Below are 27,836 nucleotides of genomic sequence, written 5' to 3' on the forward strand. Positions count from 1 at the left end.
TTTTTGATCCTAAGGTAACATTAACCCTCGTTTGTATTCTTAATTTTTGTAGTATGGTATACAATTAAAATACGTTGGGACAGGTCAAATTTCTTGGTACAAAAATATCGAGGGTCCCATGTGGATCGTATACATGCGTTTAGAAGTAGAAATGAATCAAGATAATTGGCCGCAGATGTCACGTGATTTTGACGTCACCGTCTTTCTTCCGCTCCTGTAGAAAAAAAATTGTAGACCTATAAATTTCCACTGTCGTCCGTCTGTCCGTCTTTACTTTAATCTATAGCACAGTGTTAGATAAATGAAATTCAAGACCAGATGATGTAAGCTTGAGAGCAGGGAACCCAGATTAACTATATATTTGTACTAAAAGCAGCGTTATTTCAATTCAAAAATTTTTCTTTGGAAGGAGTTAAATTAACAGTGAGGTTGAGGCCGAAGTTTTAAACGCGAAAACATGCACGTCGGACGTCGAGCGCCGCTTTCCTGTAAGCCTAGAATTTTGGCAATGGCGTTTGGAAAGTCAGTGGAATCACGCTCGACGTTCCAAAGGTCATTGTCAAACTTCTAGGCTTACAGGAAGGGCGGCGCTCAACGTCCGACGTACACGTTTTCGCGTTTAAAACTTCGGTCTCAACCTGGCTAATAAGGCGATTTTTGAATCCACGGATTATTTTAGAATTCTACAATAAACGCGCCAAAGACTTTATATATTTTTTATTATTCTTTGAACTCAATTTTGACATCTGAACAAAATTAATTCTTATTTAATGGCGGGAACGTAACGGAAAACGCTTTAGCACAATCTTAATATCCCGTTTATTGCCGCCTCGGGTTCTATTCGTTGGATTTATACTGGAAATATTCTCCGCTGATGATCATTTTATTCGTTCTTCCCGATTTAACGTCGTCCCAATTTTCGATTTTGCCCGTGACGTAAATCGAATCGCTTCCTCGAGAATCGTCTCTCGCGTCTTCGGAAAACGAAACTCCTAGATGATGGCCACTTTTAGAGGAAGACCGGTATTCCACCCGTCGGACTTCGGTGACGACCGGAGTAGCGGCGTGACGGACATTTTCCTGTTTCGGTCCGTGGCTGTCGGCTAGCGTTGTCGTCGGTGGACTTTCAGCTTCATTCGAGATACTTTCGGTTTTTCTTTGATAACAGAAAGTCTGCGTCGTTTCAACCGTAACGCTATCTCGAGAGGGAGGTTGGGAATGGACCGTCACCGCTTTGTCCGTCTCGTAACGAATCGAAGGAATTTGTTTTTGCCGGTCTCTATACGGAGGTATTGTTTTTATCGACGCGCTCTGTTCGGATAGAGACTCTACAGTTTGTTCGCCACTCTCCTCCGTTGGAAAAACGGCTACGACTTGCTGATATTCGTGAGGAGCTACGGTTTTTTGCAATTCCTCCGTTACCGGCTGGCTTTTAAAATTTTCCGGAGATAATTCTTCGTTTACGGCCTCCCCCTTTTCGTTTTCTTCTTCTTCCTCCTCCTCCTCCTCCTCCTCCTCCTCTTCCTCTACTTCTTCTTCGTCGTCTTTCACTGCATTCTCCGGAGACGTCTCGAGTGACGCAATTTTTGCTGGTTTTTCTTTTTCGGGTGTCGTTTTCGATTCTTTGGCCATTTCCAGCGCTTTATCTTTTTTCCCTCTGGGTTCACTGTCGCTTTCCTCCGACGATTCTTCTTTGTTCTTTATGATATTTTTAAAAAAACGAAAGCAAGGAATAGAAATGGAACTTTCGGTTTCTTCGTCGAGACTAGAATTTCCTTGGCCCACGTCCACGAAATCGTCGAAGACTCGCAACGCCATGGTGAAAAGCACGGCGTCCGACTCTTCCGTAGTCGCGTCGGCGCCATTTTTCGTTAACGGTTGGACAGTCTCGTTTTCAAATTTATCACGTGACGAGAAAGCCCGACGGTCGTTTCCGGTAGGGGAAATTAAGGCGGGCAGGGAACTATCGCCGCGCCTAGATTTATTATTATCGACTTTAACCAAGGGAATTCTTTTTTCTCGTTGGAGCAATCCAAGAATCGCGTCTTTTATTGTTTCTTCTAGAGTTTTTCGATAATTCGATTTAATGTATTGTTCGGCCAAGAAAAAACGCGACGGACTATTAATTATTTTTTCTCGAACGTTAGAACCTGCGTAGTTAACACGGCCCTTCCTTCGTCGTACGGTATCGTCCGACGAGTTTGGAGATTCCGACACTCCACTGTAATCGGCGTTCTTCTCCATAGAACCTCCCTGTCTATCCGTATTATTTAAACGGCCAGTGCCGGAAGTAGGCTTAATCGTTTCCGTGTTACGCCATTTTGCACGGGTTGGAGTCGGAGCCGTTGCCGCGTTTAATCGGGAAACGTCGACTTGGTCTTTAAAATCGATGGAAGAAAATCGGAGTTCCTTCTCGCAGCCTTGGATTTTCCAATCGGTCTCCGTACAGTCTGAGGTCTTTTCTTCGCTCTTGTCTGTCTAGAAATTTAATAATAATTTCTTTAAAAGACGAACGGGAAATTATTTATTAACTCTCCTCTCGGCGGGCATCGAGAGGAACCCGTAAAACGGCCGAATGATGTAATACGGGTGCCACCCTCCTGTGGTCTCATTAATTAAGAAAGAAAATCAATTACTTTATTTTGGTTTTTCTTCTCTTTTTCGTCGTCACAGAAATCTGACAAATCGTGCACGTAGACGGATGTGGTCCCCTCTTCCTACAAAGCTACAACCTTGTAGTTACGGCTTCCTCTAAACCTAAACTTTAACCTAGAAATTTACCTCTTTGTCTAATTTACGACTTCTTCTGGAATTCAAGAAACTCTTGAGAAAACTTTTCATGGAGATTTTCTGAAAAATATATTTCGATTGATTCGATTCCGAGTCAAAAAGAAGCTAAAAATGGCGCTGGCTAACCTTTTTGCTGTCGTTCGAAGTGCTTTTTATTTATGAACACCTCTTTACAGAAATGTATTTATAAAAATGTTTTCGGTATGAGAAAGTGAAATTCGTCAAATAAGTTGTTTTTGTTTAGTATAAGAAAACAAATTAATCGATATTTGCAAGCCTTTATCCTCCTAACAAACGGAATAATATCGTTACAACAAATGGATTCCGTTATTATTATAAATTATTCGAATATTTTCCGTGGTTAAGACAGATTTAGGAGATGATTGTTATGGGGAAATGACCGATGGAAAGACCTGGATAAAGGTGTAGAGAGCGAAGTGGTCGATCGTGGGATGTAAAACAGGAGTATACCAGTGGCGTGCCGTCATTGGAAGCGACGGAAGCGCCGCTTCCACCTTCCAACGACCTTCCCTTGTATTTTATAAAATATAAATTTTCATATTTTAACGTACTTTTAATTAATTAAAATTAATATTTTATTATAACTGCATTATGTATCTTTTACAAATTTCTATACTACGTGTGAAAAAAACGATAAGATTGCTATCGTATATTCGAATAATTCGGTGGCGGAAGGAATGTCGAAACCGGGTCAGTCTCCAATCAGCCAGATTACATAGGCATTGGCACATGCGGTTTACAGAGCACCAACCTCACCCGGTTTAGCAGGCAGAAGCGACACACGCGTAAAGCGTCCAATTTTATATCCCGGAGCGGTTCTGAGCTGTTAGCCGCCTGCTAGGTATTCGGCCACCCTCGCCCGATTATGCGAATCACGAGTAGACTAGATCAACGGCGGGCAACCCCCAGCCCGCGGGCCAGCTACGGCTGGCGAAAAGTTTCTATTTGGCCCGCGAGATCTTTAATAGATTATTAAATTGGAAAAATACCTAATTAATAGTTATTTTTCCAATTCTTTGTAATTTTCGAAAACGATAAGAGAAATAAATGTAGTAATTAACTTTTTATTTATTTATTTCATATTTGCAGAATAAAAAAAATTACGAGTCACAAGAAGGCGTCAATTAACTACTACGGCGCGGAAAAAAACGTAAAATTTATTCTGGCCCGTGTTATAAAAAGGGTTGCCCACCCTAGACTAGATTTATAACAACCCAACCGATAGGAGTTTACTGGCACGTTTTTATGATAGTTCTGTATAGTTGACGGGAGTTTAAAAAAACTCCATTAAAATATTTGATATATTTATTCTGCGTTTATTCCGCTCTCCCATCTTATATTACTTACGGATTTCGATGTTAAACCGGTGATATTACGATTTAGTACGTCCCATCTGTAAGGGGATGCAGAAAAAACGTGTACAATTCTAGCGCAGTGTTAAAAATTAACTGTTACTTTGGCAGCATCATTTACAACCAAATTTAATGAATGAGACGTACAAGGTACAAAAAAGCTCTAGAATTTATTTTTCTTAAATTTACGATCTATGTATCCGTTATCATAAAAATTTGTCTTCCAATGTTTTCCCAAGACTACAGATATTCAAGTACAAAGTAACTGGTTTCGACTTATTTCTACTAAGAAGTAGTTAAATAATAAAGAAATTAGGGAATGGGGACATAAATAAAACCCTGCCGAAAGAGCCAGAATTTTACTTAAACAAAAGCGTAACCGAACCAATTACTAGCTCGGTACAGTGGGGAACTGATTCCCGTGTACACCTGGTACTAAAACGAATTACAGTAGTTAGAAAACAAATGACTATTAAGTTTAACATATTTACATATGGTGAGAAACATTTAAAATTTACAACGGCCCTGTGGCGTCCTTTGAGATATACTAGTGACGCGACAAAAGAGGCATTTGGCATTGACCGGTATCGACACCCTCGGAATTTGTCACGCATGCATTCACTGTACACCTAGCAAAATCGTCTCTGTTTCCATTCATGAGCCACTCGCAGGTATGTACCAGGTATGTATAATTGTATATTCATCACAAATTTTATTTTACGAAGTAAATTTTAATAATTTTATTTTTAATTTTAGCCCTTATATCGTGGCTAGTGATTCAAAAATTTATTTTAAAAAAGTTTTGGCTGAAGACCATATAATGAAAAAGAAAACATTATTAAAAGAGAAAGACCAATGCCTAAATTAAATATAAATACGTCGACAAAAAAATTTCGACATTTTGACGATAAAATTTACGACGAATGACGATCCTTTCGTAAAATTGATGCAATTTGGAAATCAAAATAGAATAGAATTTAACATTGGAAGACAATATAAAATAAATATTGAAAATTATAACGAGATAATTACGATTAATAGACGTTATATGTCTTTTCTCGAAGCGAGAATTGGCATTTAGAAGGCATAGGGAATTTATTGAAGCTAATAACGGAGGTAAAAAATTGATCTTTCTTATTTATTAAGTACGTCGGATAATCTATTGAAAATACATTTAAAGAAGTATACGGTTTTTACTGGCTTATCGAACAAACTAGTACGAATGGACCCTGACGCGCAATTAACTGATTGCCCCTGTAAGTCGGCTTCCCTATTATCAAATGTCACGGCACGCCACTAGAGGAGAGTTAAAATTCAAAGAACCTCGTTCATCACGTGAAGTAACGATATTGTTTTTTTTTGTATGTATATCTTTGTGTGCACCCTTTCGCGACGAACATCACACATTGAATTCGGATTTCGTAAAATTCAGTTATTGGAATCTTTATTGTGAGATTAATTGAAACAGAAACAAAAGAACGCATTAATATAAATATAAAAATAGTTATAGATAAAAAGATAAATAAAAATATAAAATACCATTTTCCCTAATACAGTATGTTTTACATTCTTTTACATTTATTGTATCAATGAGTAAAAATTCGCCGTGGGATTACTTCAATCGCACAACAGAAAGAGATGCTGGAGTGTGCAAAATGTGCTTTAAACAATCAAAGCAGTCGGAGAAAGTACTAGCGGGCTGCGTAATCACCTCATACGACGTCATGATATAAACTTACTGCCGGAAAAAGTGCACAAAATGAATATAATAAAAAAATAACTACGTTTTTCAAGAAAGAAAATGACGAGTCTTTGCCTATAGTATTATCTCGTATGGCTTCAGTTTACGGTCTGCCATTCTCCAAATTTTGCACATCGAATGACCTAAGACGACTTTTCTCTGCAAGCGGATATGTGAATTTTCCTAAATTTCCTCATTCGATTAAAAGAATGATCACTGAATTTGGAAAAAAAAATCAGGATAAGATTATTAAAGATATATCGGAACGAAAAGTTCGAGGAGAATCTTTCAGTATATACCTTGTGACGAATGGACATCACTTAACAACCGTCGATATACGAATGTCAATCTCCACGCAAGTAACAAATTTTGGAATCTTGGTTTGATTCGCGCACGTGGATCTATGTGTGCTGAAAAATGCGTTGAAATTTTAAATGCCAGATTAAAAGAATTCAATGTTGACTATAACAACCTAATTTCAATTGTCACGGACGGAGCTGCAGTGATGAAAAAGTGTCAAGATTAATCAATGTAAACAGCCAAGTGTGCTTTGCTCACGGCTTACACTTAGCAGTAGCGAAAGTTCTATACAAAAAAGGCCACGTTAAAGAAAACAGTACTGAACCCATACATTCGAAACTGGATGAGGAATATTCCGAAACCTCAGACAATGAATCTGATGATGGAGGATTTGAAGTAATACAGGAAAGCCTCGATGACACTAAGTTTCGCAGGGATGTTTTTCAAAATGAAACTTTAAATTTTTTAATTAAGAAAATACGAAAATCACCACCAAAAAATGACATTCTTCAGAAGCATATTAAAGTTGAATTAGAAAAAGAATTATCTCTACTGTTAGACTCAAAAACACGTTGGAGCAGTATGTTGACCATGCTGGAACGTTTTTCACAGGTCCGAAATTCTGTCAGAAAAAAGTCTAATTGGTATTAGTTCAGATCTGAAGATGAACCTATAAAAGTAGCGGTCGAATCATTGTGTTGCGAAAACACAAATTTGTACGTTGCAGATGTAACGTTAGAATTTCTGATAGAAGAACTATCAAAGCAGGATTTCTTTCTGTGTAACGAACTAAAGAAAGAAATTATTTTTCATGTGAAAGAGAGACGAACCATTTACTCTGATATTTTAATGTATCTACACGCAGAAAAATTAAACAAACATAAGTCACACGAAATATTCAATGATGTTAACAAAAATACAATTTTAAATGGAATCGACCGAGAACAAAATCTACAATAAAGAACTCAAATTTAACAATGAAAGAAAAATTGGATTTATTCATTAAACATCAAACGAGCGTAGACGCTGATAATAGTAATATTAAATAACAGTAAATTTAAAAGTGTGAAAGAGATAGTTAAAAATGAAATGAATTATTTCGTAGAGCAAAAAATACAAGGTAATGCAGCTGCCATTTGTACGAAAATTAGATCTAGATTAGATGACGAGAGCCTAAATGTATTATGTTTTCTAACAGCCTACTTTCAAAGTAAAGAAAAACATGATTAATAATTAGCATTATTTGTGAGGCCCGGAAATAGCCCCAAAAGGGATATGTACAAGTTTGTTAAGTCAAACCCTAAGATTATAACTTTTATAAGTGTCGAGTCGGCGACACCGGACTTTGATGTCGACGCTCATAAAGAGTAACGGGAAAAACAAAATTTTAGGTAAAGAAAATTTAGAAAGAAAAATATTAAAAATTTAAGACGCAGTTTAGAAAGCAAAACGAAACTAGAAAGAAAAAAATATCAAAATGAGCGTAGGTGTCATAGTCCACAATTAAACGCGATCATAGTCTAAAAGACGGTGTCGGATAAACCTTCTCTTGTCGACCTTTCCTGCGACCTAACGAAGCTCCATTTACACCTGGAGACAGGTGGGATACCAATTGGGAAGCGAGCAGGAGAAGAGTTAGCCAATTAGCGATGATTCGATCCCGAGAAAATTATAAAGCCTTCGATGTCAAGGACAGAAGAGCTTCCTCTAGACTACCTGTTGTGTTCTTTACCTCCAATAGTGGTGTTTCCGTTCATCTTGTGCGCACTGTCTCTTCAGAATTTCGAACTTTTAACTCGACGTTGCTACGGGGCCCCTCCAGCGTAGGACCAGACCGAAACCGAAAACAACCTAAAGCTCTGAACTCGAGGACCATTGCTAAATTTATGTAAGCATTTTCGACTAAAATAAACGGTTTCTATGTGAAACGCTTGTTTTTCTGCCTCCTCAAAACCGCCACCCACATGCGAATAGCCCTTAGCCATCCCGACGGTTGGGAATAAAAACTCCCCCCATTTCGGCGAACTTACATATTTCAATGTCGTTATGTCATAATAATTACTATTATAAGAATATTGTTTGCGTAAACCAGCGGTTCCCAACCTTTTTTTGACCAGGGACCACTTTGATTTCATTGTTGTTAGCAGGGACCACAAGGTTTAAGGAAAATAAACTTTAACGATTACTTATGTTAAAAGTCTTGATTAAACTCGAGAGTAACATGCTTTAACAGTACTATTATAATAGAAAACATAACACTTTTAGTAAAAATTAAATTCAGTTTGTATCGATGTGGGAATAATAATTTAAAATGAATAAAAGTTTTAAATCTTTCGCGGACCATATTTTAGCTCTTGAGAACCGCTGGTCTAAACTGATAGAAAACTTAAAAATAAATGGTTATTCAATAATACTGTCAGTAATTCAGTTTCGTTTTAAATCATTCCTTAATACGATTTTACCGGTAATTCCAAATATAATTACCGAATTACCGGTAACGTAATATCCGGCAAATTTGCAATCACTAGGCAGGATTAACGATATACACGGTTCCTACTCAAATTTTTGTTTGAAATTCCCTGACCAACTTTGTACAAATTCTCGGACATTAACAAAATAAAACAGCATACGATTTACTATGCAAATATGCTATTGCTTCTTTGACCTTTTAGTCAGTTATTTTTTCTAATTAACAGTTACGTAATTTATATAATTGCTGAATAATTAAAATTATTAAATTAATCCACAATCGTAAATCTATGCGGCTTTGAAAAAAAATAAAAAGCCATTACTTATTGATCCCCGTACAAAAGTATACGTTTATTGAATTTATCTCTTAAGAAATTTCCTGGGTTTTATAAAATATTAATAAGATCAGAAATTGTTTTCGTAACAAAATCGCCTAACAGATGGCGCCACACACGATTCTATTTATTATATCGTAGTTAAAAACACAGAAGTTATTTTCTAAATGAAATCTCGCAACAGCCGAGAAAGTTGCGCAACTCGTTGCCGGGTTTTTTGACTATAAAAAAGAAAATTAAATCGTTCGTTTCGAGCAGTAGGCCCATCACTTTTCTTCATTTCCATACAAGAACAACTATAATATTTTGATTCCTTGGTGTAGAATACGTACACGATATTTTCTTTGGGGCGGGTAAATTCATAAAATTCGCTTATTTAATAAATAAGTCACTTCGATTAACGTTTACGTAACTAAACTATAACGCGCATATTTCATATAACCAATGTCCGACGACGTCAGATAACCGCTTTTAAAATGGCGTCGGATGAACGAAATATTAGGAAATTTAGTAAAAATTGCGCTGTCGGTCAATCGGAGAATACCGGACGAACGAGAGGAATGATTTGTTGTAGTTTTGGGGGTGGCGACGTCGATTATAGAAAATCTTGCTTCTAACCCCTTGTGGGGAATGGAAATGGAAGGCGGAGGGTGGTAGGGAGTCTCTCGATCCCAATCCGCCGTCATTCGAGGGATAGGAACGTAAAAAATGCGGATATTTAGCCTTAAAATTCAAAAAGAATCCATTACGTCAATCGCATTCGAATTCGTTAGGCGCTTTCTAATCTCCATAGAAACGGCAACAATTGCCGTCTCCATAGAAACGCGTATTGTTGCAACACGATTTTGCGTCACTTTGCCCGTTTTTCGCTTGCCGAACGGACGTGTGCGCTCTTTGCTCTGGTTTCTGCTGTGTTTTTTGCCTTTCTTCGGTGTTCTTTGCTACTCGAAGAGGTTTTACGAAGACTTTTAGACGCCGACATTACACCAAGTAAGATTTTAATTAGAATTTAGCTAGCTGTAAGATTTTATTTTCGCTTCGTTTAGTCCAACTTTCGGAGACGACGTCGGCCGGCGTATTTGCGTTTAAATCTGCCGTCGCTTGTGAATTAGGACTTTTAAACGAGCCGCCACATTGGACAGCGACCGAAGCGCCGTAAACGGATTAAGTATTTGCTCGTTTCGTAATTAATTCATTTATATTTTATAAACACGGTCAAAGAATAAGAATTATTTATAGAAATTTAATTAAAAATTATTTAATACTAACTGTAAATACGAATTTTAACTAAAATATACTCTGGTAACATTGATGGCGGAAACCCGTATTCCGAAGCATGGGATGTTCCCAGTGGCGTAGCGTGGGTGTCAGCCGCCCGGGGCGGAGGAAAATTTCGCCGCCTCTTATTTAGGTATTATTATTATTTATTGTGAAATTTTGCCGCCCCATTAAAGTGCCGCCCGGGGCGGGCCTCCCCTGCCGCCCCCACTACGCTACGCCACTGGATGTTCCTTCGACAGGTCAAAAATTTCGCCCTTTGACCTCCGACTTCTCCAAGCAATTTATGTATTAGTTACAACGCTTTTCAATAACTTATTTTGCCAGAATTAAATTGTCTGCACTAATACTAATACACTTAACAGTTATCTATACAGGCTGGACACAAATAATTCTTTTCCTTAGGCTCTTTGTCTCTTTCCACAAGGTGGGTCTTTTCCGAGTGCGGTCGATCTTCCACACTTACGTAACTTTCTGCCAATGCTTTGTGCCACTTAAACGTTCGTGTCCCGAATGGCGAGTTGGGCTGTGGACACGTTTCGCGTCTTCGTACGTTTGTCTAGTGTTTTGGTCGTCTCGTTGGCAATTTCTTTGCACGAAAGTCTTTTAGATGTCGTCGTTGCGTTTATGTGACGTACACGTTAGGGAAAATTGCTCTAGAAGGAAACACTTGTTACGACTTGGGCTCGAATGCCTTTTCCTCGTGGCTACGTGCGGCGTGTCTTTAATTTACTGTCGTACAAATACAAATTACACGTAAGAGAGTTTCTTCGTTCTGGGTCGGTCGTCTCTACTGCAAATACACTTGGAACGTTCTAGCAATTTCCGGTAGGATCTAACGCGAGCTATCCGAATTCCGATTCGTCATGAGTATAATCTTGGACATTTTCTGCGTTAATCGGCCCCAGAAGACATCTCGGCACGTCGTTCGATGGTCGGATTCGAATCTTTTAGATTTAAAAAGGCAGCTGCTGTTAGCATTTTGCTTTTCTCGGAAGAATTTAGACATTAATTTAAGCTTTTGTTTTAATGGACTAATTGCAAATTTTCTTTTTTTTTCAGAACGAAGATGTTGGAGTAGTTTCGCCGGATGTTCCGACGGAAGAATGCGGTGACGCTGGAGGGAGGTGGTTCCTCGGACAACGCAGAACCAGTCTGTCGTTCCGTGCCATTGGAGGAGCGAGAGGCAGCGGGTGAAGAAGACCTTCCCCAAGTGCGCGTGGCGTGGCATCCTCCCGGAGTCGGGATCATGCGACGCTACACCCTGGGTCCAATGCACTTGGCCAAGGTCTTCGGGGGTCATCCGGCCACAGACCTTTGCTGTGGAGGATGTAGAAAATGACAACTCCTCCGAGTTGACATTTTCTGGTTGGTCGCGTTCTGCCCGTTCGTCCGCGACGGCGACGCCACCGCTTTGCCGAAGTCGGAACGGGGAGGAATCGGAGGAGAGAGCCGCCGAAGTTGAGGGACCGTGCTGTCCGTGGTTTTGTCGCTGCGGACAGCTGTACTGGCCTAGGCTTGCTTTATTGTCGAAATTCCTAAAATTTTCGAAAAAAAGCACAAGAGTTATTAGGCTTCAAACAGGGTGAACAAAATCGTGCAACACACACACTAACATCCATACATGCAGAACACCCACCCGAATTTCTTTGCATTTCTCGTAATTTCAAGGTCCCCGAGTCCAAAAATGTAAAAATCTCGAAGGGTCATTCTTTGACCGATCGCCATACTTTCTCGCTGCTATATGTAACAGCCGAGAAAGTAAAAATACTCTGCCTCTCTCTCGAATGATATATATTTTATTAAAATGTAAACCATTAAGACAATGACAAGAAATATGTTTTTTTTTTAACTATTTCCGCCCTGTGGGCACTAAGAGGGCCTCTTTCAGAAGGCCCATTATGGGTTCGGCCAGGCCCACAATGGGGCGACCGGGTGGTGAGGGACGGGGCCCGACATATCCGAACGGACCACCCCCGAAAAATTCTCCTTGTTCGTTCCAGGTGCAAAACAACGTGTTTTAAACTTTTAAGATGACAAAAACATAGATTTCTCTGTAAAATAATTAACTCTTTGTGGTTACCATTAACACAATGACAAGAAATATGTTTAGAAAAAGTGAATGTTTATTTTTAACTTAAGAATTTATGTAAATTTAAAACAGATTGAGAAAAAAGTTGCAATGGAGAATGTTGTTGCTAGAACGAATTTACAAATTGTCTGCAATAATTTAATTCATTAATTATGCATTAATATAATTGTGAAGAATTTCATTTATAAATTGCGAAAATATCAATATATCGATTGACGAAACAATAAACAATCGACAATACAAATAATAAGAATGAAACATAACAATCGGGCGTCTTATTTAATTGTTTGACTTCATTTAATGCGGAGAGACGAAATACGCGTCTCTACGGACTAAATGGGGGCGGAAGCAAAAATCCTCCGAGCCTTACCTCCTCGTGGTGCCCCCGGGGTATTCCTTTCTGCTGCACTCTCCCTCCTGGGATCTGACCAGGAATTTTTTCAGGATTCTTTTTGGTTTTTTTTGTTTTTTTCTACAGGATTATTTTTGTTTTTTTGTGTGTTTTTTGGATTATTTTTGTTTTTGTGTTTTTTTGGATTATTTTTGTATTTTTGGATTTTTTGTTTTGTTTTTCTTTTTTTCTCGCGGTCAGTGAGGGGAAGTGGGCAGATTGGAATACGCAAACAAGGCAGGGGGTAAATTTTTCCTCCCCGTCGTGTCTCCACCTTGTCGTGGTGGGGAGGCTTGGTGATCCGTGCTGCAGTATCTCGATGGGATTTCTCGTCGGAGTGTTGCGGCCAGATCAAACTAAGAGAGACACGCCAATGCAGATTAAAATCTCAATATTAACTTTAATAAACTGTTTTAAAAAGTTATTAAATTGCAACTATATATAATAGTTGCTATAATGATAATTTCTGCTTTTGTTTTTTTAAAACCAGAAAAGGAAAAAGTGTATGATACTTTACTCGAATAATATAACGTAATTATTTTAATAATAAATGTACGAGGAAATTGTAAAATAATAATAAATAAAATTTTAATTGAAATTATATTTGTAAACAGAAATTGTTATTACCGATATAAGTGAGTACATATTTTACTTAAATCGATACAGTATTTTGATATAAATTTGATTATCAGATTAATAAATTTACAGATAACGATTCTATTTTGAAAATTTCATATCAAGAGATGTATATTTTTGTGTAATGATCAGCAAATTCTTAAAAATCGATATAATAATAATATCAAATGTAAATCATTTATAATTTGATACGCACGATTAATGTAAATACGATATTAAATGGAGTGATGTCAAATTATTTTATTTAATTGCTTTAGTGTACATTGCAAAGATTGGTTTTACCGGAGTTTATCAGTATATTTTTCTGTTTAATACTTAAAATCAGATTTCGCTTTGAAAAGATATTTGTTGAAAATGTTAATAAAATCAGAAATAATTTAAATTTTCTGTTGTAAACTCTGTTAATTACATATTCAATATTTGTTTCAAGGTGTTTTGCTATTGCACATGTACTTTAATTATGTAAAATAAATATTTAATAAAAATTTCACCAAATTTTATACAAATGTTAATACTTTTTTTAAATAAAAATAAATTAAACATTTAGTATGTATATATCCAATGCCGTAGTAATGTTAAAAAATAATAATAATAATAATAATAATAAGGAGCCTAACTCTTCATTTTAACACGAATACATAACTGATAAACTTAGTACCCAAAATAATCAGTTTCTATTACAATGTAATGAAAGTTAATCGTATTGCTAATAACATTACAAATCGGTATAAACGAGCAATTATTTGCAGTGACATCGTCACAATGGCAGACTGCAATTTTCAATCGTTCTTAAGGAAGGCATAGAGAGTGACGAGTCCTCTTGGAGTTCGACGTCACTTTCTATTTTCCTCGCGAGGTCTGCCTCTTCCTCCTCGCTCGAGACTGCGTCGCCGGTTCTGTTTCTGTGGGTGGCTGCGGTTCCCTTGGCCTAGGCCGTAATCCTCTTCGATTTTCCGCAACTCGTCCTTTGCACCCGCATTCGACACTTTTTACCGGACGTGGCCGTCTCTTACCCGGATGTTCTCGCGGACTTGTCTCCCGAACGTGACACTCGATCGACGACAACGGATTTGACCACCCGGACTTGACACGTTTCTTCACAGGACGCGACATTCGGCCCACCTTTCTTCCCAAACAGCTGATACGAGGATTGAGCTTCCGGTTAGGTTAGGCTAGGCTGGGTCAGGTCCTTCGCTCTCCTCACGACACTGTTCGGGTAGAAAGACTATCTGATAAAGGTAATAACGTTCACCTTAGATAATAAATGAATCGACTTCTCCTTTTCTCGCTGTCTTTGTGTTTTGCAGGAACATTTGGGAGGGAGAAGTATCTCCCTCCCCAACTTTACCACCAAGAGGACCAAGTGGCCATTTATCGTACAGGTGAATATTTTCCGAAATCTCCGATGGTAAGAATTCTTTCGTTTCATTTTTAACACATCTTATTCTCGTATCGTAATTTACTGTTTTTCTGTTTTCAGACATGCCGAAGGTGTTCTTCGATCACACACACACACACGCACGAACATAACATCGCTGTACACGAAGTGCGTGATGTTATGTCCGTGAATTCGAATTCTCGAATTCACGCACTTACACGTCAAGCGCCTCGTTCTCTGTAATTCCCCACAATGAAACAACCCGAACACTCGCTTCCCACAAATCCAACTCCTGGGTCCTCGTCCCGGGAAGTGGAAACGCCAATTTTAAAGATTAAAACACTTTAAATTGGCGGCCGAAGGGGCTCTGGTAATCACACATCTTGCACGGATTAAATGGAATTTACACATTCGCATCAATAATCTCTTTGTGATGAATTTTTCTGTTATTAAATCTCTGTAAATTTATTATGGTAAGAAATTATTTGCGTCAAATCTCGGTCGTATTTCAGTATTGCTAACTCTTACCTAAGATCATCAATTAAAGATCTTCGTGCTCATCGTATATTTCATCACACTTGCAATACGGCAGCTGGTGATTTTTTGTTTTGTTTCTTTTATGGAGGGCCTTTTTAATTTTTCCCATCGTCGGTTTCTGAAGATCCACAATTTGGGCTGCCGGACTGTCTCGACACACCAGGTACAGATCGCCCCGGGTTCTTCGACGGCCCGAAATCGATGTCAGAGCGGTAGACCGAAGTCTTAACAGCTCAAACATCCGGCCGTCACCTTGTTATATCGGGTGTTGAAAGTATAACAAGTAGCGACAATTCCATATAAACAGTTTCTTATTGTACGCTGGACACTCGCACATAAATTGTTTTTAGTTGGTCCGCAATGTACAGTACCATATCTCTCACACAATATATTATTTCGGTGAGAAATTGACACCATTTTGTTCACGACGCGTTTTAGATCTTAGTAGCCAATTGTTTCTAATACGATCGGATTTCAACAAATCTAACCAAACTTGGGCCAAAGGTTATACAGGAAAGACGGGTGGGAGGCCGACAAAGTCTCGCTCGGAACGACTCGGGGCCGGTTTTGGTAGGTACGCAGTGCGTGCATGCACGTGGCGGCCGATTGTCCACTAAAGAATATAATTTTTCATACTGTAAATATAATAATCAACTGGCTCCAGCCGGTCGTTATCTTACTCCTTTCGGGGGAAAACTTTTTGAATGATGTATAGTTAATCGGGACACGCCACCCCTAAGCTTTCTATATTTCGTCTCGAGTTTCATGTATCGAACTCCGTTCTCGAGATTAAGGAATTTATAGGTCTACACTTTTTTTCAAATTGCAGCCCAATTTAAATAAACAAAGAGATGCGTTGTTAATTTAAATAAATTTTTATATACACATATTCATTTACTAAATAAGAAAAATTTCATTTTAATTTGCAGCTTGTATTTCACGGAGGCGCAGAAAGGCGCCTATTATCAACGGGGAGGTTCGATTTGAATAAAATTAAAATTAATTTTAATGGATGTTTTTAACCCCTGTCAACTACACGAAACTGTCGATAGTACGCTCTCGTGGGTTTTGAATTTACTCGCGATCGGCATTGATAGGGGCGGTCAAGTATGTGTAGCACGCCGGCGAGTAACAGTCCAAAACATGTCCTGGCGGCGTCGACAAGAAAAGCCTCCCGCATATTGTAGTATTTTCCATTATCAGAAACAGCTACAGTGAGAAACTAAATTCATTCCACATTAAATAAATGTTCTAAAAACCGAAATAATTTCCTCGGGCTGCAAAGTATTAATTAATCATACCATTTATCTTGGTTCCAAGGTTGATCACCTTAAGCAGGTGCTACTGTCATATAGAATTTCAAATTAATCGTTAAGCGACGATTACTTGTCTAATAATCGGAGTAATAGGTAAATAATCATTCCACCGCAAAAACAATTTAATAATTTTTAGTTTAAAAAAATCCAGCAACGAGTTGCGTAACTTTCCTAGCTGTAGTGAGATTTATTAAAAATACAACTTTTATTAATCGTAATAATTACAATTGTGTTGGCGCCATCAGTTAAGAGATTTTGTTGTAAAAACTTTTATGTTATCATCGGATGGCAAGACAGTTTTGAGGGTAGAGACGAGTTTTATTTTTGAATAAAACCTTTATTCAGTCTGACCCTTCTCGAGATACGATACGTGATCCCCTCGACCTTTAACCACCAAAATTTAGTACCATCGATGCCCCTTATATACAAGTTACCATGCCAAATTTCGTTTCTTAATCTTTATCTCGTCCTGAATTATTAAACGAACACACACATTCTGGGTATCAGTTTTTTCGACTTTTCTGGGTTCAGACGTTACGATTACAAAAACAAAGACATCAAACGTGACAGGATTACAATATTACGACAGCCGGAAATATATCCCATGTTGTGTTATAATAGCCAGGAAAGTAGAAGTCAATTAATTTATTAATTACTAATTAATAATTCTACACAAAGTTTTTTTTTGTTTTTTACTTTTAACGCCCTATGGATATTAAATGGGCCTTTTTAATCGAGCCCATTGCAGGCGAGTTTTCAATTTCAACACGCTTTGGGTCAATGGGATTGTTTTCAGAACTCTAACATATTAAAACGTGATGTCAGAAGAATGGTGTGTCCGTACGAAGTGTCTTATCCACCTGATCTTCGATACGTACAGGGCAGAAAGGGATTAATAATATAGAATAATAAAGTTTAGAACATTGAAAGAAATTTTAATTATGTTAACAATTAACTCATACAAAATTGACTTAAATATAAATCATCTTTTTTCAAAAACATTTATTAAGCAAACAATCGATATGAAATATATACAAAAACCAAAAAGTTCTCATAGGTTTAAAAAATCTTAAACAAAAAATCAACAAGACCAAATTTTGGTTTCAATAAAAAGTGTTGAAAGCAAATTAATAATATATTCACAATTCCTTTAACAAAACAAAAGAATGCTTTTCATTCTTGCCTCACATTCGGTCAAACAATAAGAGCAATTAACGAGTAAAATCAAGCACCCATACGAGATTTTCATTTCTATTCATCAAAGTCCACAATTTACACAATTTTAAAGAATTACACATTAATATAACATCCTACTTTCACTATTATCTGGGACGATAAGGTATAAAATTTGAATCAAAACAAGAGTATGAATCGTTCGGTGTGAATGTCAATTTGCCTTATTTGTATGAAAGCATCTATGGTACGATTTCTTAAAAAACGTCTGTCGAAAATTGCTATGTTTTTTTTTAAATTTATTGGCACTATAAACAAAATGGAAAGTATCCAAATATAAATACATAATCGGATGAATAAAACTTATAGGAACGACTTTATTTTTAACGAAAAATGATCGTGCGTGTATTCCTGAGATTAAAAACAAAACACCCCAATGACTTTTACATTTACTGAACATTAATAACCTTAATATTAACGATAATTTGTTGTTAAAGTTCGCTTTTAATTTCTGTCACCACGCATCTGGGACAAGCGGCCGGTATTGCTCCGTCGGACTGGTATCGGGCCAACATCTGCTTGCTGGTCTGAGGAAACGTGTGCAACGATTCCTTAAAATACGGAAGTATTATCGACTTGAAATTCTGAGTAGTGTAATGGTGACCGCAGGTGAAAATGATCACGTCTTTGCTACACGAAGTAGAAACGTGAGATCCTACGCGCTCGCTTATTAACGATTTGCTCAGACGTTCGACGTCGTTGGACGACAGATGAATGCTACAATTGGCCAGAGCTCGCTTCTGTAGATTGTGAAAAATTTCTTGCCACAGACAATGAGTGGGAACCGGTCCCTCCCATCTATCTACCATATGAATCTGCTGTAGCATGCTTGCAGTTCCGGTTAATTCCATCATGTAATCCATTAATTCTGTATGTTGTTGACCAGACTGTACATGCTTGATGATTGAAGATACCACAGTCAGACAAAAGTTTGTGGATAATTTATTTAAAAAGTGCTGAATTGTAGAAACCGTTTCTTTACTTGTAGTGTTACTGTTAAAACAAAAGTACCAGTGTCAATGGAGTTTTTAAATAGATTTATGCCGATACTATTATTAGAATTTAAATGTATAATTAAATAAATAATACCGTACTTATTCGATTCTAAGCCGCACTTTTAATGTCCCCGAAAATCCGGTCCTGCTTACATTCGAAAGTGGCTAAATTTTACCTCAAAATACAATTTTTTAAGTCCTGTAAATCATATCGTATCTACAATCCCACGACCTACTTTCATCCTCGTCCCACTAGAGTTTTCAGTCGGGATCCTTTCCACGGAAACGATTCCTCCATCTGCCAAAGGATAATATTGCATCGCTTATTTTGTAGTATTTTTAACCTTTTGAGGTGTTTTAACTTTAAAAAACAAATAAAAACAAAGAAATTGTAAATTGGTGATGTTACTGAACCGTAAGATGAGCCAACATCAACAAGCCCTTTAAGGACTAGGCCCTAGGTAAGAAAACAATACAAAAATTGGTTATATTCGGAAAACCACGCTTTAACTGCTTGTGGGAAAATAAAGAAGGTGAGTGCTTCAAAAATTGTGGAATGGTTATCTGTCTCCTGAAAAATGTTCCAACTGAATTGCTATTACAGATGCAATGGATGGCACAGAAGAAGACGCAGATTCTGAACAGTGGCGTAGCGACGGGAGTGCAAGGGGGTGTATCACGCACCGGGCGCCACTCGCAGAGGGGTGCCCAAATGGTCTCTAAGACAAACTATATGTGTTTCTGGAGGGGGAGAGGGGTGCCAATAAAGTGTCCAGCGCCAGTTATGTTCGCTACGCCACTGATTCCAAAGCCAGCTGTGATAGTGCCAATAATGAATCATTTTCACAATATGATAGTGACAACAGTGAGAGAAATTCAGATTTATCTAAATTATGTACTTAATAAATTATTTTAATAAATTAATTCTTCACTCCTCGTCATTCTCGTTTTTTGAACTTTGTAAGTTTTACTACTGGGTACTTTTTTTATTTTTTCGGGAAAACCTGTTAAGAAATCGAGGTGCGGCTTAGAATCGAATAAATATGGTAATTAATAATTTGAGTAATAGTAATTGAGTAATTATTAATAGTAATTAATAATTCGAATAAATATGGTAATTAATTTAAATTAATAATATGGTAATTAATTATTGTATAATTAATTTTGTACTAGAAAACGCACCAAAATAACAGCAATCCTAGTGGATAATAAAATAGAGTTGGACGTTTCTGGAAAAATGATTCAATTTGTTCTATGGATAAGTCGTGATCCATCCAAAATGTAATTACCTAAAAGTTTGTTTAAAAAAATTATCGTCAAAAATTATACAATAATTGATTCGCCTAAAGCTTACTTACGTGTTCGAGAAACTGCTTGACGGCATCGAAGTTATCCTGATCTAACATCCTAAGAATTGTGTTATATTTGATTAGAAATCATAATAATAATAATTTTAATTCAAAAAAATAATAATAATTAAATCAATGAAAAACCTGGTGTAATATTGAATGACTTCTAATGTTACTGAAAGTAGATTGGTGATACTTTGAACGCTTTCTCCTAGAGCTTGCAATTGATACTTAACTGCCTGAATTAAATATTATAATATATAAATCATCATTTCATTAGTAGTAATTAAATAATGTTAGTATTCAATAATAACAACATTACAATTGAATAGAAACACATACATCACACTACAGAAGGCCACTATATTGAATACATGTCATATTGTTAGGAAATTCCTGAATACACACACACGCCGACACGCTTATTTAATTTTTGCCTTGTTTTGGTTGCTATGCCTCGACTCTGGTCCGGCATAGTACAGAGCAACCGGCGTCAACCCAGTATAACTCACGTAACCCAACATAATAATAATGTTAACTGACCTGAGCGTATAATCCTTCTAACCTACAGAGTTCTGCGGCAGCTTGAAACTGATGAAATGCCAAACAGCGATTCAATGTGGCAGTAAAATCACAGGAACGATGAAATATCTTTATGAAAATAAAAACAGTTTACTAAGTGTATTCGTAATTTTTATTTATTTTTTTTTTGTATAAAATAGATAAATGTGAGGAATTTTAGTCCGAGCGTGTGTTAAAAAATTAGTGACGACAAATATATTTTATTATAACGTGTTAAAAAATTAAATTAAATGTATTAAAATTGAAAAAAATTATGCAAATATTGAGAATATTAAAATTTTAACCTTTAATGTGGCGTGAAGAGCTCTTGGACCGTAAGGAGGATTGTCGAGTTTTGACAATGTAGGCAAACAAATATTTGTCTGATTATTTCTTGCTTGATAGTAAATAATTTGATACAGCTTAAAAATGAAAGTTATTATTATTATTAATTATTGAAAAATACATCATAAACTTAAAACTAAAACAGTGTTACTTACTGCCATATCATTTTCAAAACTTCCACTCTCCCAATCCATAACAGTCTGACCTTGAAATCCCGAAAATGCATTAATTTGTACAGGACGTAATATACCCTGTCTGCATCCCTGAGTGATGGTTATCATTCTACGATTTGTTCGGATAGTAATTACACGATTACTGGTGGAACTTTGTGACCTCGACGTAGACTCTTGTGTAGGTTTTTGTCCTAACTAATCAGTTTTATTCGACATAAATAATTTATATAAGTATTTTAAAAAAGTAAATATAAATTTTAATTGATTTTTACCTGTCCACTGTCGTTTTGACCCCATCCCCATAATTTTCCAACAGAATCTAATACAATAGTGAAATCGGAACCGCAAGCAATCGATACGATCTTTCGATCGTTAACGGCAAGCACCATAGATGGCAATTTCTGAAAATATATTTATTCGTTATTTTAACTGATATATATGCCATGCTGTCAAGCATAAACCAAATTTTCATAATTGAAAAAAGCACAGACTCAAGGTATTTGAATGAAATTTTATTTTTATTCAACATATTTCCCTTTATCATTGATGCATTTCTTGAAATGATCGTACATCCAGTCAAATATTTTCAAAAAATGAAGCTGCTCATATAAATACAGACAACCAAACAAATACCAGCTACTATGTAAATAATAAATAAAGAAAATATTTACTAACGTTTTTGTCTATTTAATATAGACATCAAGTACAGGTACTCCTCACTTTACGACCTATCTGCTTAATGACCACTCGCACTTACGACCAATCGAGTTTCGACCCGCAATTCGGGGAATTCCCTTTCTTGGCTTGAGTGTCGGTCAGTGGCGAATGGTGACATGCGAACTAAGCATACTATAATAGTCTTTTTATGAATAAATTTGAAGTTTGTTGCATAACTTTTATAATTTTACGACGATCCTATATTCCCGGTGCAAGCTCTTCGCTTATCGACAAATTCGCTTAACGATGTAGTTGTCGGAACGGAACTCGGTCGTAAAGTGAGGAGTACCTGTATGTATCACAGAACAAAAATGGCTATTTATAAAAATCAAACGCGTTTTACATGTTCAAATTGACATTGTAAATGGAACACATTACACTTATTTTTTTTATTTATTATTTACATAGTAGCTGGTATTAGTTTGGTTGTCTGTGTTTACAATCAGGAATGAGCAAAACAATAATGAAATTAAACAATAACTGAATGATAAGTGTCAGTTCTGAAAAGGAACCAGAAATAGTCATTTTGCATTCTGATCTGAAGGAAAATTCAGTAGATACTTGTCTCCGGTTTCATTGTTCTGTTTTCTCTTTATGAATTTTTAACACCATCAACTAAAATGAGATGCAGTTTCATCATTGTTGCAGAGAGGAACTTTTTATAAGCCTTAGTGCTATAAATGATTGTTCACTTGATGCTTTCATAGCAGGTACCACAATAACAAGCCTAAAATGTTTAATAATTTTAATTGAAATTTTTCAGTTATCCTGGGGTAAACTGCCTGAACAATTTTATAAAATCACGAATTATTACACTTGTACATTCATGAAAATTCCTTCATTTTCATTATAGAAATTTGAAAGGCCTGCAAGCTGAACTTTCAAGTAGGTTTTGTTAAAATCAGAACCATGATTATATTATGCATTACTTCTTGGAATTCTGCTCTATAATTCACTCCTTTAACAGATTTTCATAAATCTTGAAACCTAGCTAATTGAATTGTGATTCTATCGCAGAGATAATGAGATCTAAAGCTTCAAAACAGATCCTCCTATAGCAGACCTCAGACCTCACGGGTTCATTACTACCCTCTTCATCCAAGTTTTTTAGGACTCCTTTTTCTACGAAAACTTGCTTTGTTTATGTCACATCTCTTGAACAATATCCAAGTCCAAAATACCCAAACTCTGCTTCAGAATGAATTTTTTTCAAAGTGTAATTATCAAGTCTTTCCTTTCCACTGCTGTTATCTTTGATGACTGAAAAGAGTGGCACTTAAATTGTCACAGTGACTGAAGATGAGAATGTTCAGTTTGAGTTCAAAGAGAAAGGTAGGTAAAACTTTCCACCTGAAAAGAAAATCCAACAATTCATGCTCTGATCTCACCGTCTTGCACCTCTTTTAATGCTATTCTTCATACCTGTTTTAGGACATTGTAATTCTCAAGAATGCTGACCAGTCCAATGCAATGGATACAAGATCTCAAGTCAGATGTTCGGTAACCACAATCCTGATATAATTCGTTCTTTATTTTCTTGAATTAGGCTTTTCGTTTTGGAGAATACTTTATTAACTTTGTCACATCAGTCAAAACATCCAGATATTGCATCAGAACAAGAAAGATACCTAATAACTGACTTATGTTATTGTAAGATTCTTGCTAATCTTACTGATTGATGTTTGAGAAAGGAAATAGATATAAGCCATTAACACATTACAAGTTTATTCTCTACACAGAATCACATATACAAGAGAACAGGACCAAAGAGACCAGGGCTGTGGTTTCTGAGCTTATATACTGGACAGCACAACCCTCAGGCTCTGCACTTGACACACACCCGCATGAGTTGTGGTGAGACATGATATGACAGTTACTTAAATTATGAGTTTCATTTTTCTGCTTATTTAATAGATTTAAATTAATACAGTTAACATGTTAAGTAAGTACAAGAAGAACATATAAACAATGACAATACCCAATTGCATCTATCAGAGCAGATGCACTTGAAACTTGTAATTGAAAGTACAAAGAAATGAAATTGGAAAAATAACTAAAAATGATGCAAAATGCCAATAATTGCATAAAAATTGCAATAAATTGTACTTTAAAATTTTGTCTTTTGAACCAAAGATGGCCATTTGGCCTAAATACTTGATCTTCACTAGTGATTCCCAACTGAGGGTACGTGCTTGGTGGTTTAGGAGTATATGAAGAAAATTTAATAATGGTGGATATAGTATAAGAATATTTGGATTCTGCATTGAGACTTTTGGCCATGTCACGGCACTCGATGCTCAGTTTTAAATAAAATTATTATTATATTTTCACTATATTGGGTTGTTCGGAAAGTAATTTCGTTTTTTTATTACTAGAGGAATTAGATGTATTTTTACCAGCCAATTTTATTTTAAACCACATTTTCATTATATACTTCGACAACTGACATTTTAAGGCTTATTTGTAAAAAATTTCGTTTGATTCTGTACAATTGTTTTTTTTCTGTGACCCATCAAATATGGAAAATCGAAAGCATCATTTTCGGCATATTTTGCTTTTTCATAACTAAAAAATCAAAATGCTGTTCAAACACGAAAAAAATTATGGTACATGTTCGGAGAAGATGTGTTGAGAGAAAGACAGAGCCAAAACTGGTTTAAAAAATTGCATTCTGGCAATTTTAATATCGAAGATACACCACATTCTGGATGGCCATTCGAAGCCAACGAAAACAAAATAAAGGTACCGATCGAAGCAATCTGCCGTATAACAACACACGAAATCACTAAGAGATTAAATCTGTTAAATTGAACCGTTTATTATTACTTAAAACGAATTGGTTTCGTTTCAAAGCTCGATATATGGGTTTTGCATGTTATTAACGAGAGATGCTCTCTATGGTTGGATTTTATAGAAATTTTTTTTTGAGCTTTTACCAGACAATTTAACAATTGATTCGAAAGTGTACTGCCGTCGAGTAAACAAATTGAGTAATATCATCAAACAGAAAAGGCCAGAATTGATCAACAAACAAAGTGTACTGTTTTACCATGATAATGCCAAATTTCACACGAGTTTGGTAACTCGTCAGAAACTGTTATAGCTTAGGTGGGATGTGTTATCGCACCAACCATATTCGCCAGATCGGGCACACTCAGATTATTACTTGTTCCGGTCGATACAATTTTTTTTAACTGCAAGACATTTACTTGAAATGACAATGTCAAAAATCACTTGGATCAGTTTTTTGTAAACAACAATCAAAATTTTTATGAATGTGAAATCATGCTACTGCCAGAAACAACGACAACAGGTATTTGACCAAAATGGTCAATATATAATTCAATAAAATATTTATTTATTATAATAATATTGCGTTTATTTTTTTATGGAAAAAACGAAATTACTTTCCGAACAACCCAATATTTATTTGTGTCCTTCCTCCAATGCTTTTCAATTTTTTACATATAATTTTACTGTGCTGTATAATTGACCAAGGTGCCACTGTTTGACAAACATGAAAAGTAAAACTTAGAGAAAATGAGAAATGGGAAATAGAACTTAGGAAAATGGGCTTCCAAGGGACACGCAAGTAAAAAAAAAGGGTGGAAACTGCTGATCAACACAATCCATCTATTAGAAAACAAAAGTTGCAATACCAATAAAATCCAGGCTATAATTACAATTAAAGTAAAAATAATGACTATTTACCTGTTCTTTTCTTGTCCCATTACCTAATTGTCCATCAGTATTTCTTCCCCAGACAAACACTTCTCCATCACTTGTTAATAATGCTGAATGATGACTACCACAAGACACCTGTCATTTTCATTAATAAAAATTTCTAATACATATGACATAAAATATTGATTAATTAAAATCAATAATTATATTATACCTGGATAATGTTACAACTTATATGTGAGGTATTAACAACAGAAGGTAAAATATGATTTTGATTAAGTGATGAACTTTGACTGGCATGACTAGAATTGTTTTGTTGTCGATTTAAATGAGCTTGATTAGAGCTTTCGGATGAAGTCTGAAGTCTCGCTCGCCGCGAACACTGTGCTTGTAAGCGTAAAGCTTGCGGATTACATCCCCAAATATACACTTTATCTGTATTTGAGACTGCAATCTAAATATGACAAAATACTTAAAATCTTAAAATTTAATAAAATTAATTACAGAATAATATTTTTACTTACTGTATGGAAATAATTTGATGAAATTAATTTAATTGATTCAACTAAATCGACCTTCTTTGGTAGAGATTGTTTAGTGAGAATGCCTGTACCTAACTGACCAAATAAACCTGAGCCAAATGTGTAAACTTCTCCCTAAAAACAATAATACATAATTATTTATTTACATTTTTATTAATAATAAATGTAAAAAATTAATACCTTGTGGGTTAAAACAACACTATGACCTTGACCACCACATATAATCAAGACAGGCTTATCTAATAGACTTTGGACAACTTGTGGATGATGTAAATCTTCTGGTTTTCCATGTCCCAATTGACCATGAACTCCCCATCCCCAAGTGAATACTCTTTATAAAAATATAATTTGTTTTATCTTTTAATAAATTAAAGTTAAAAAAATTTTTTTACCTTCCATCTTTTGATAAGGCAAGAGAATGGTATTGACCGCAAGCTACCGAGACTATTTCTTCTCTAGCTAAAGTTTCGACAAATACCGGATGGCACGAACGTTGCACATTTCCTATTCCCAACTGACCGAATCGTGACGATCCCCATGCAAAAACCTTTCATAACAATTAAATTAAAAAATTATTTAAAAAAATACTGATTATTATAAAAAAAATTCCTATTCTTACCCCACAATCTGTCAATACTATTGTGTGCAAAGCACCACAAGCAACAGAACTGACTTTCACTTTTAATGTCTCAAAATATGTAACACATGTAGGACTGGTGTATTCTTGACTAGGATCTCCATGACCCAATCTAAAAATTCGTAATTAATTTTTTTAAAACAGAAAAAGAAAGAATTTAAATATAATTACAAATGATAGCCTAAATTGCTGGATAATTTTAGGATATATTAATACTAATTTTAATTAATTAAAAGCCTAAAAATAGATGGTGACAACAGTGGTGCAGCGAACATAACTGGCGCCGGGGCATAACTAGTGCCCGACACTTTATTGGCACCCCTCTCCCCCTCCAGAAACACATATAGTTTGTCTTGGAGACCATTTGGGCACCCCTCTGCGAGTGGTGCCCTGTGCATGATACACCCCCTTGCACCCCCTTCGCTACACCACTGGGTGAAAATACTGTCTTGTATAAATATTAATAATTAGAATTATCTTGATCTAGAATAAACATTAAACTAGACAAAAATTTTAGTCTTAATCTAACATCAATATAGTCTGAAATAATCTGGCAGTTTAGATTTGTATTTTAAAATAAGATTTGATAATTATAAATGTCTTATAGTAAATGAACCATATAATTTTAATACTTAGAACTATAAAATAATCATTTTTGTATGTACGTAGAATAAATTTATTATTTTTATAAAGGATAAATTAAAATGTAAATATTCAACATAAACAACCCTTACTTCACTTCAGCACCGAATATTTACATGTAACAAATGTTTTCAAGTTGATTCATAACTCTCCCTTGAGTTTTTTCAAAACTAATACAAACTGCATGCTTACGCAGTGGCGTAGCGTGGGTGTCAGCCGCCTAGGGTGGAGGAAAATTTCGCCGCCCTCTTATTTAGATATTTTTACAAGATATTATTATTTATTGTGAAATTTTGCCGCCTCCTATAAGTGCCGCCCGGGG

General features: G+C 36.0%; 3 protein-coding genes and 1 long non-coding RNA gene across 7 annotated transcripts in view; 1 reads left to right on the forward strand and 3 right to left on the reverse strand.

The window, feature by feature from the left end:
- Window positions 1-27,836, forward strand: part of Grip (Glutamate receptor interacting protein) — a 330,265-nt gene that overhangs the window by 295,212 nt on the left and 7,217 nt on the right. The window lies entirely within an intron of this gene.
- Window positions 838-2,244, reverse strand: LOC136974509 (cilia- and flagella-associated protein 251-like). Its single transcript, XM_067269419.1, has one exon. The coding sequence runs from the start codon at window positions 2,242-2,244 to the stop codon at window positions 838-840; it is 1,407 nt and encodes a 468-aa protein (XP_067125520.1).
- On the reverse strand, window positions 2,345-2,866 carry LOC136974479 (uncharacterized). Its single transcript, XR_010880648.1, has 3 exons — window positions 2,782-2,866; window positions 2,637-2,717; window positions 2,345-2,469 (listed from the first exon to the last, which is right to left on the reverse strand). It is a non-coding gene; the product is annotated as an uncharacterized lncRNA (long non-coding RNA).
- The window catches only part of LOC136974441 (uncharacterized), a 58,834-nt gene continuing 48,616 nt past the window's right edge, over window positions 17,619-27,836 (reverse strand). For 3 of the 4 annotated variants that reach the window (XM_067269330.1, XM_067269328.1, XM_067269329.1), the window contains exons 18-31: window positions 26,855-26,984; window positions 26,628-26,782; window positions 26,416-26,566; window positions 26,218-26,349; window positions 25,908-26,147; window positions 25,721-25,828; window positions 21,565-21,693; window positions 21,275-21,487; window positions 21,080-21,196; window positions 20,757-20,864; window positions 20,358-20,452; window positions 20,223-20,271; window positions 20,047-20,153; window positions 17,619-18,862 (exon numbers count right to left, since the gene is read on the reverse strand). In XM_067269330.1, coding sequence (XP_067125431.1) covers window positions 18,301-18,862; window positions 20,047-20,153; window positions 20,223-20,271; window positions 20,358-20,452; window positions 20,757-20,864; window positions 21,080-21,196; window positions 21,275-21,487; window positions 21,565-21,693; window positions 25,721-25,828; window positions 25,908-26,147; window positions 26,218-26,349; window positions 26,416-26,566; window positions 26,628-26,782; window positions 26,855-26,984 — 2,296 coding nt within the window. In that variant the 3' untranslated portion in view covers window positions 17,619-18,300. The remainder of the gene's footprint in view (window positions 18,863-20,046; window positions 20,154-20,222; window positions 20,272-20,357; window positions 20,453-20,756; window positions 20,865-21,079; window positions 21,197-21,274; window positions 21,488-21,564; window positions 21,694-25,720; window positions 25,829-25,907; window positions 26,148-26,217; window positions 26,350-26,415; window positions 26,567-26,627; window positions 26,783-26,854; window positions 26,985-27,836) is intronic. The other variant, XM_067269331.1, reaches the window with a different exon arrangement.

Source organism: Centruroides vittatus, unplaced genomic scaffold (genome assembly GCF_030686945.1).
Source record: "Centruroides vittatus isolate TY-2023 unplaced genomic scaffold, ASM3068694v2 contig_349, whole genome shotgun sequence".
Taxonomy (NCBI): domain Eukaryota; kingdom Metazoa; phylum Arthropoda; class Arachnida; order Scorpiones; family Buthidae; genus Centruroides; species Centruroides vittatus.

Bases quoted from the DNA above. Each gene is read 5' to 3' on its own strand.
- LOC136974509 (XM_067269419.1), bottom strand. From the start codon at position 2,244: ATGGAGAAGAACGCCGATTACAGTGGAGTGTCGGAATCTCCAAACTCG.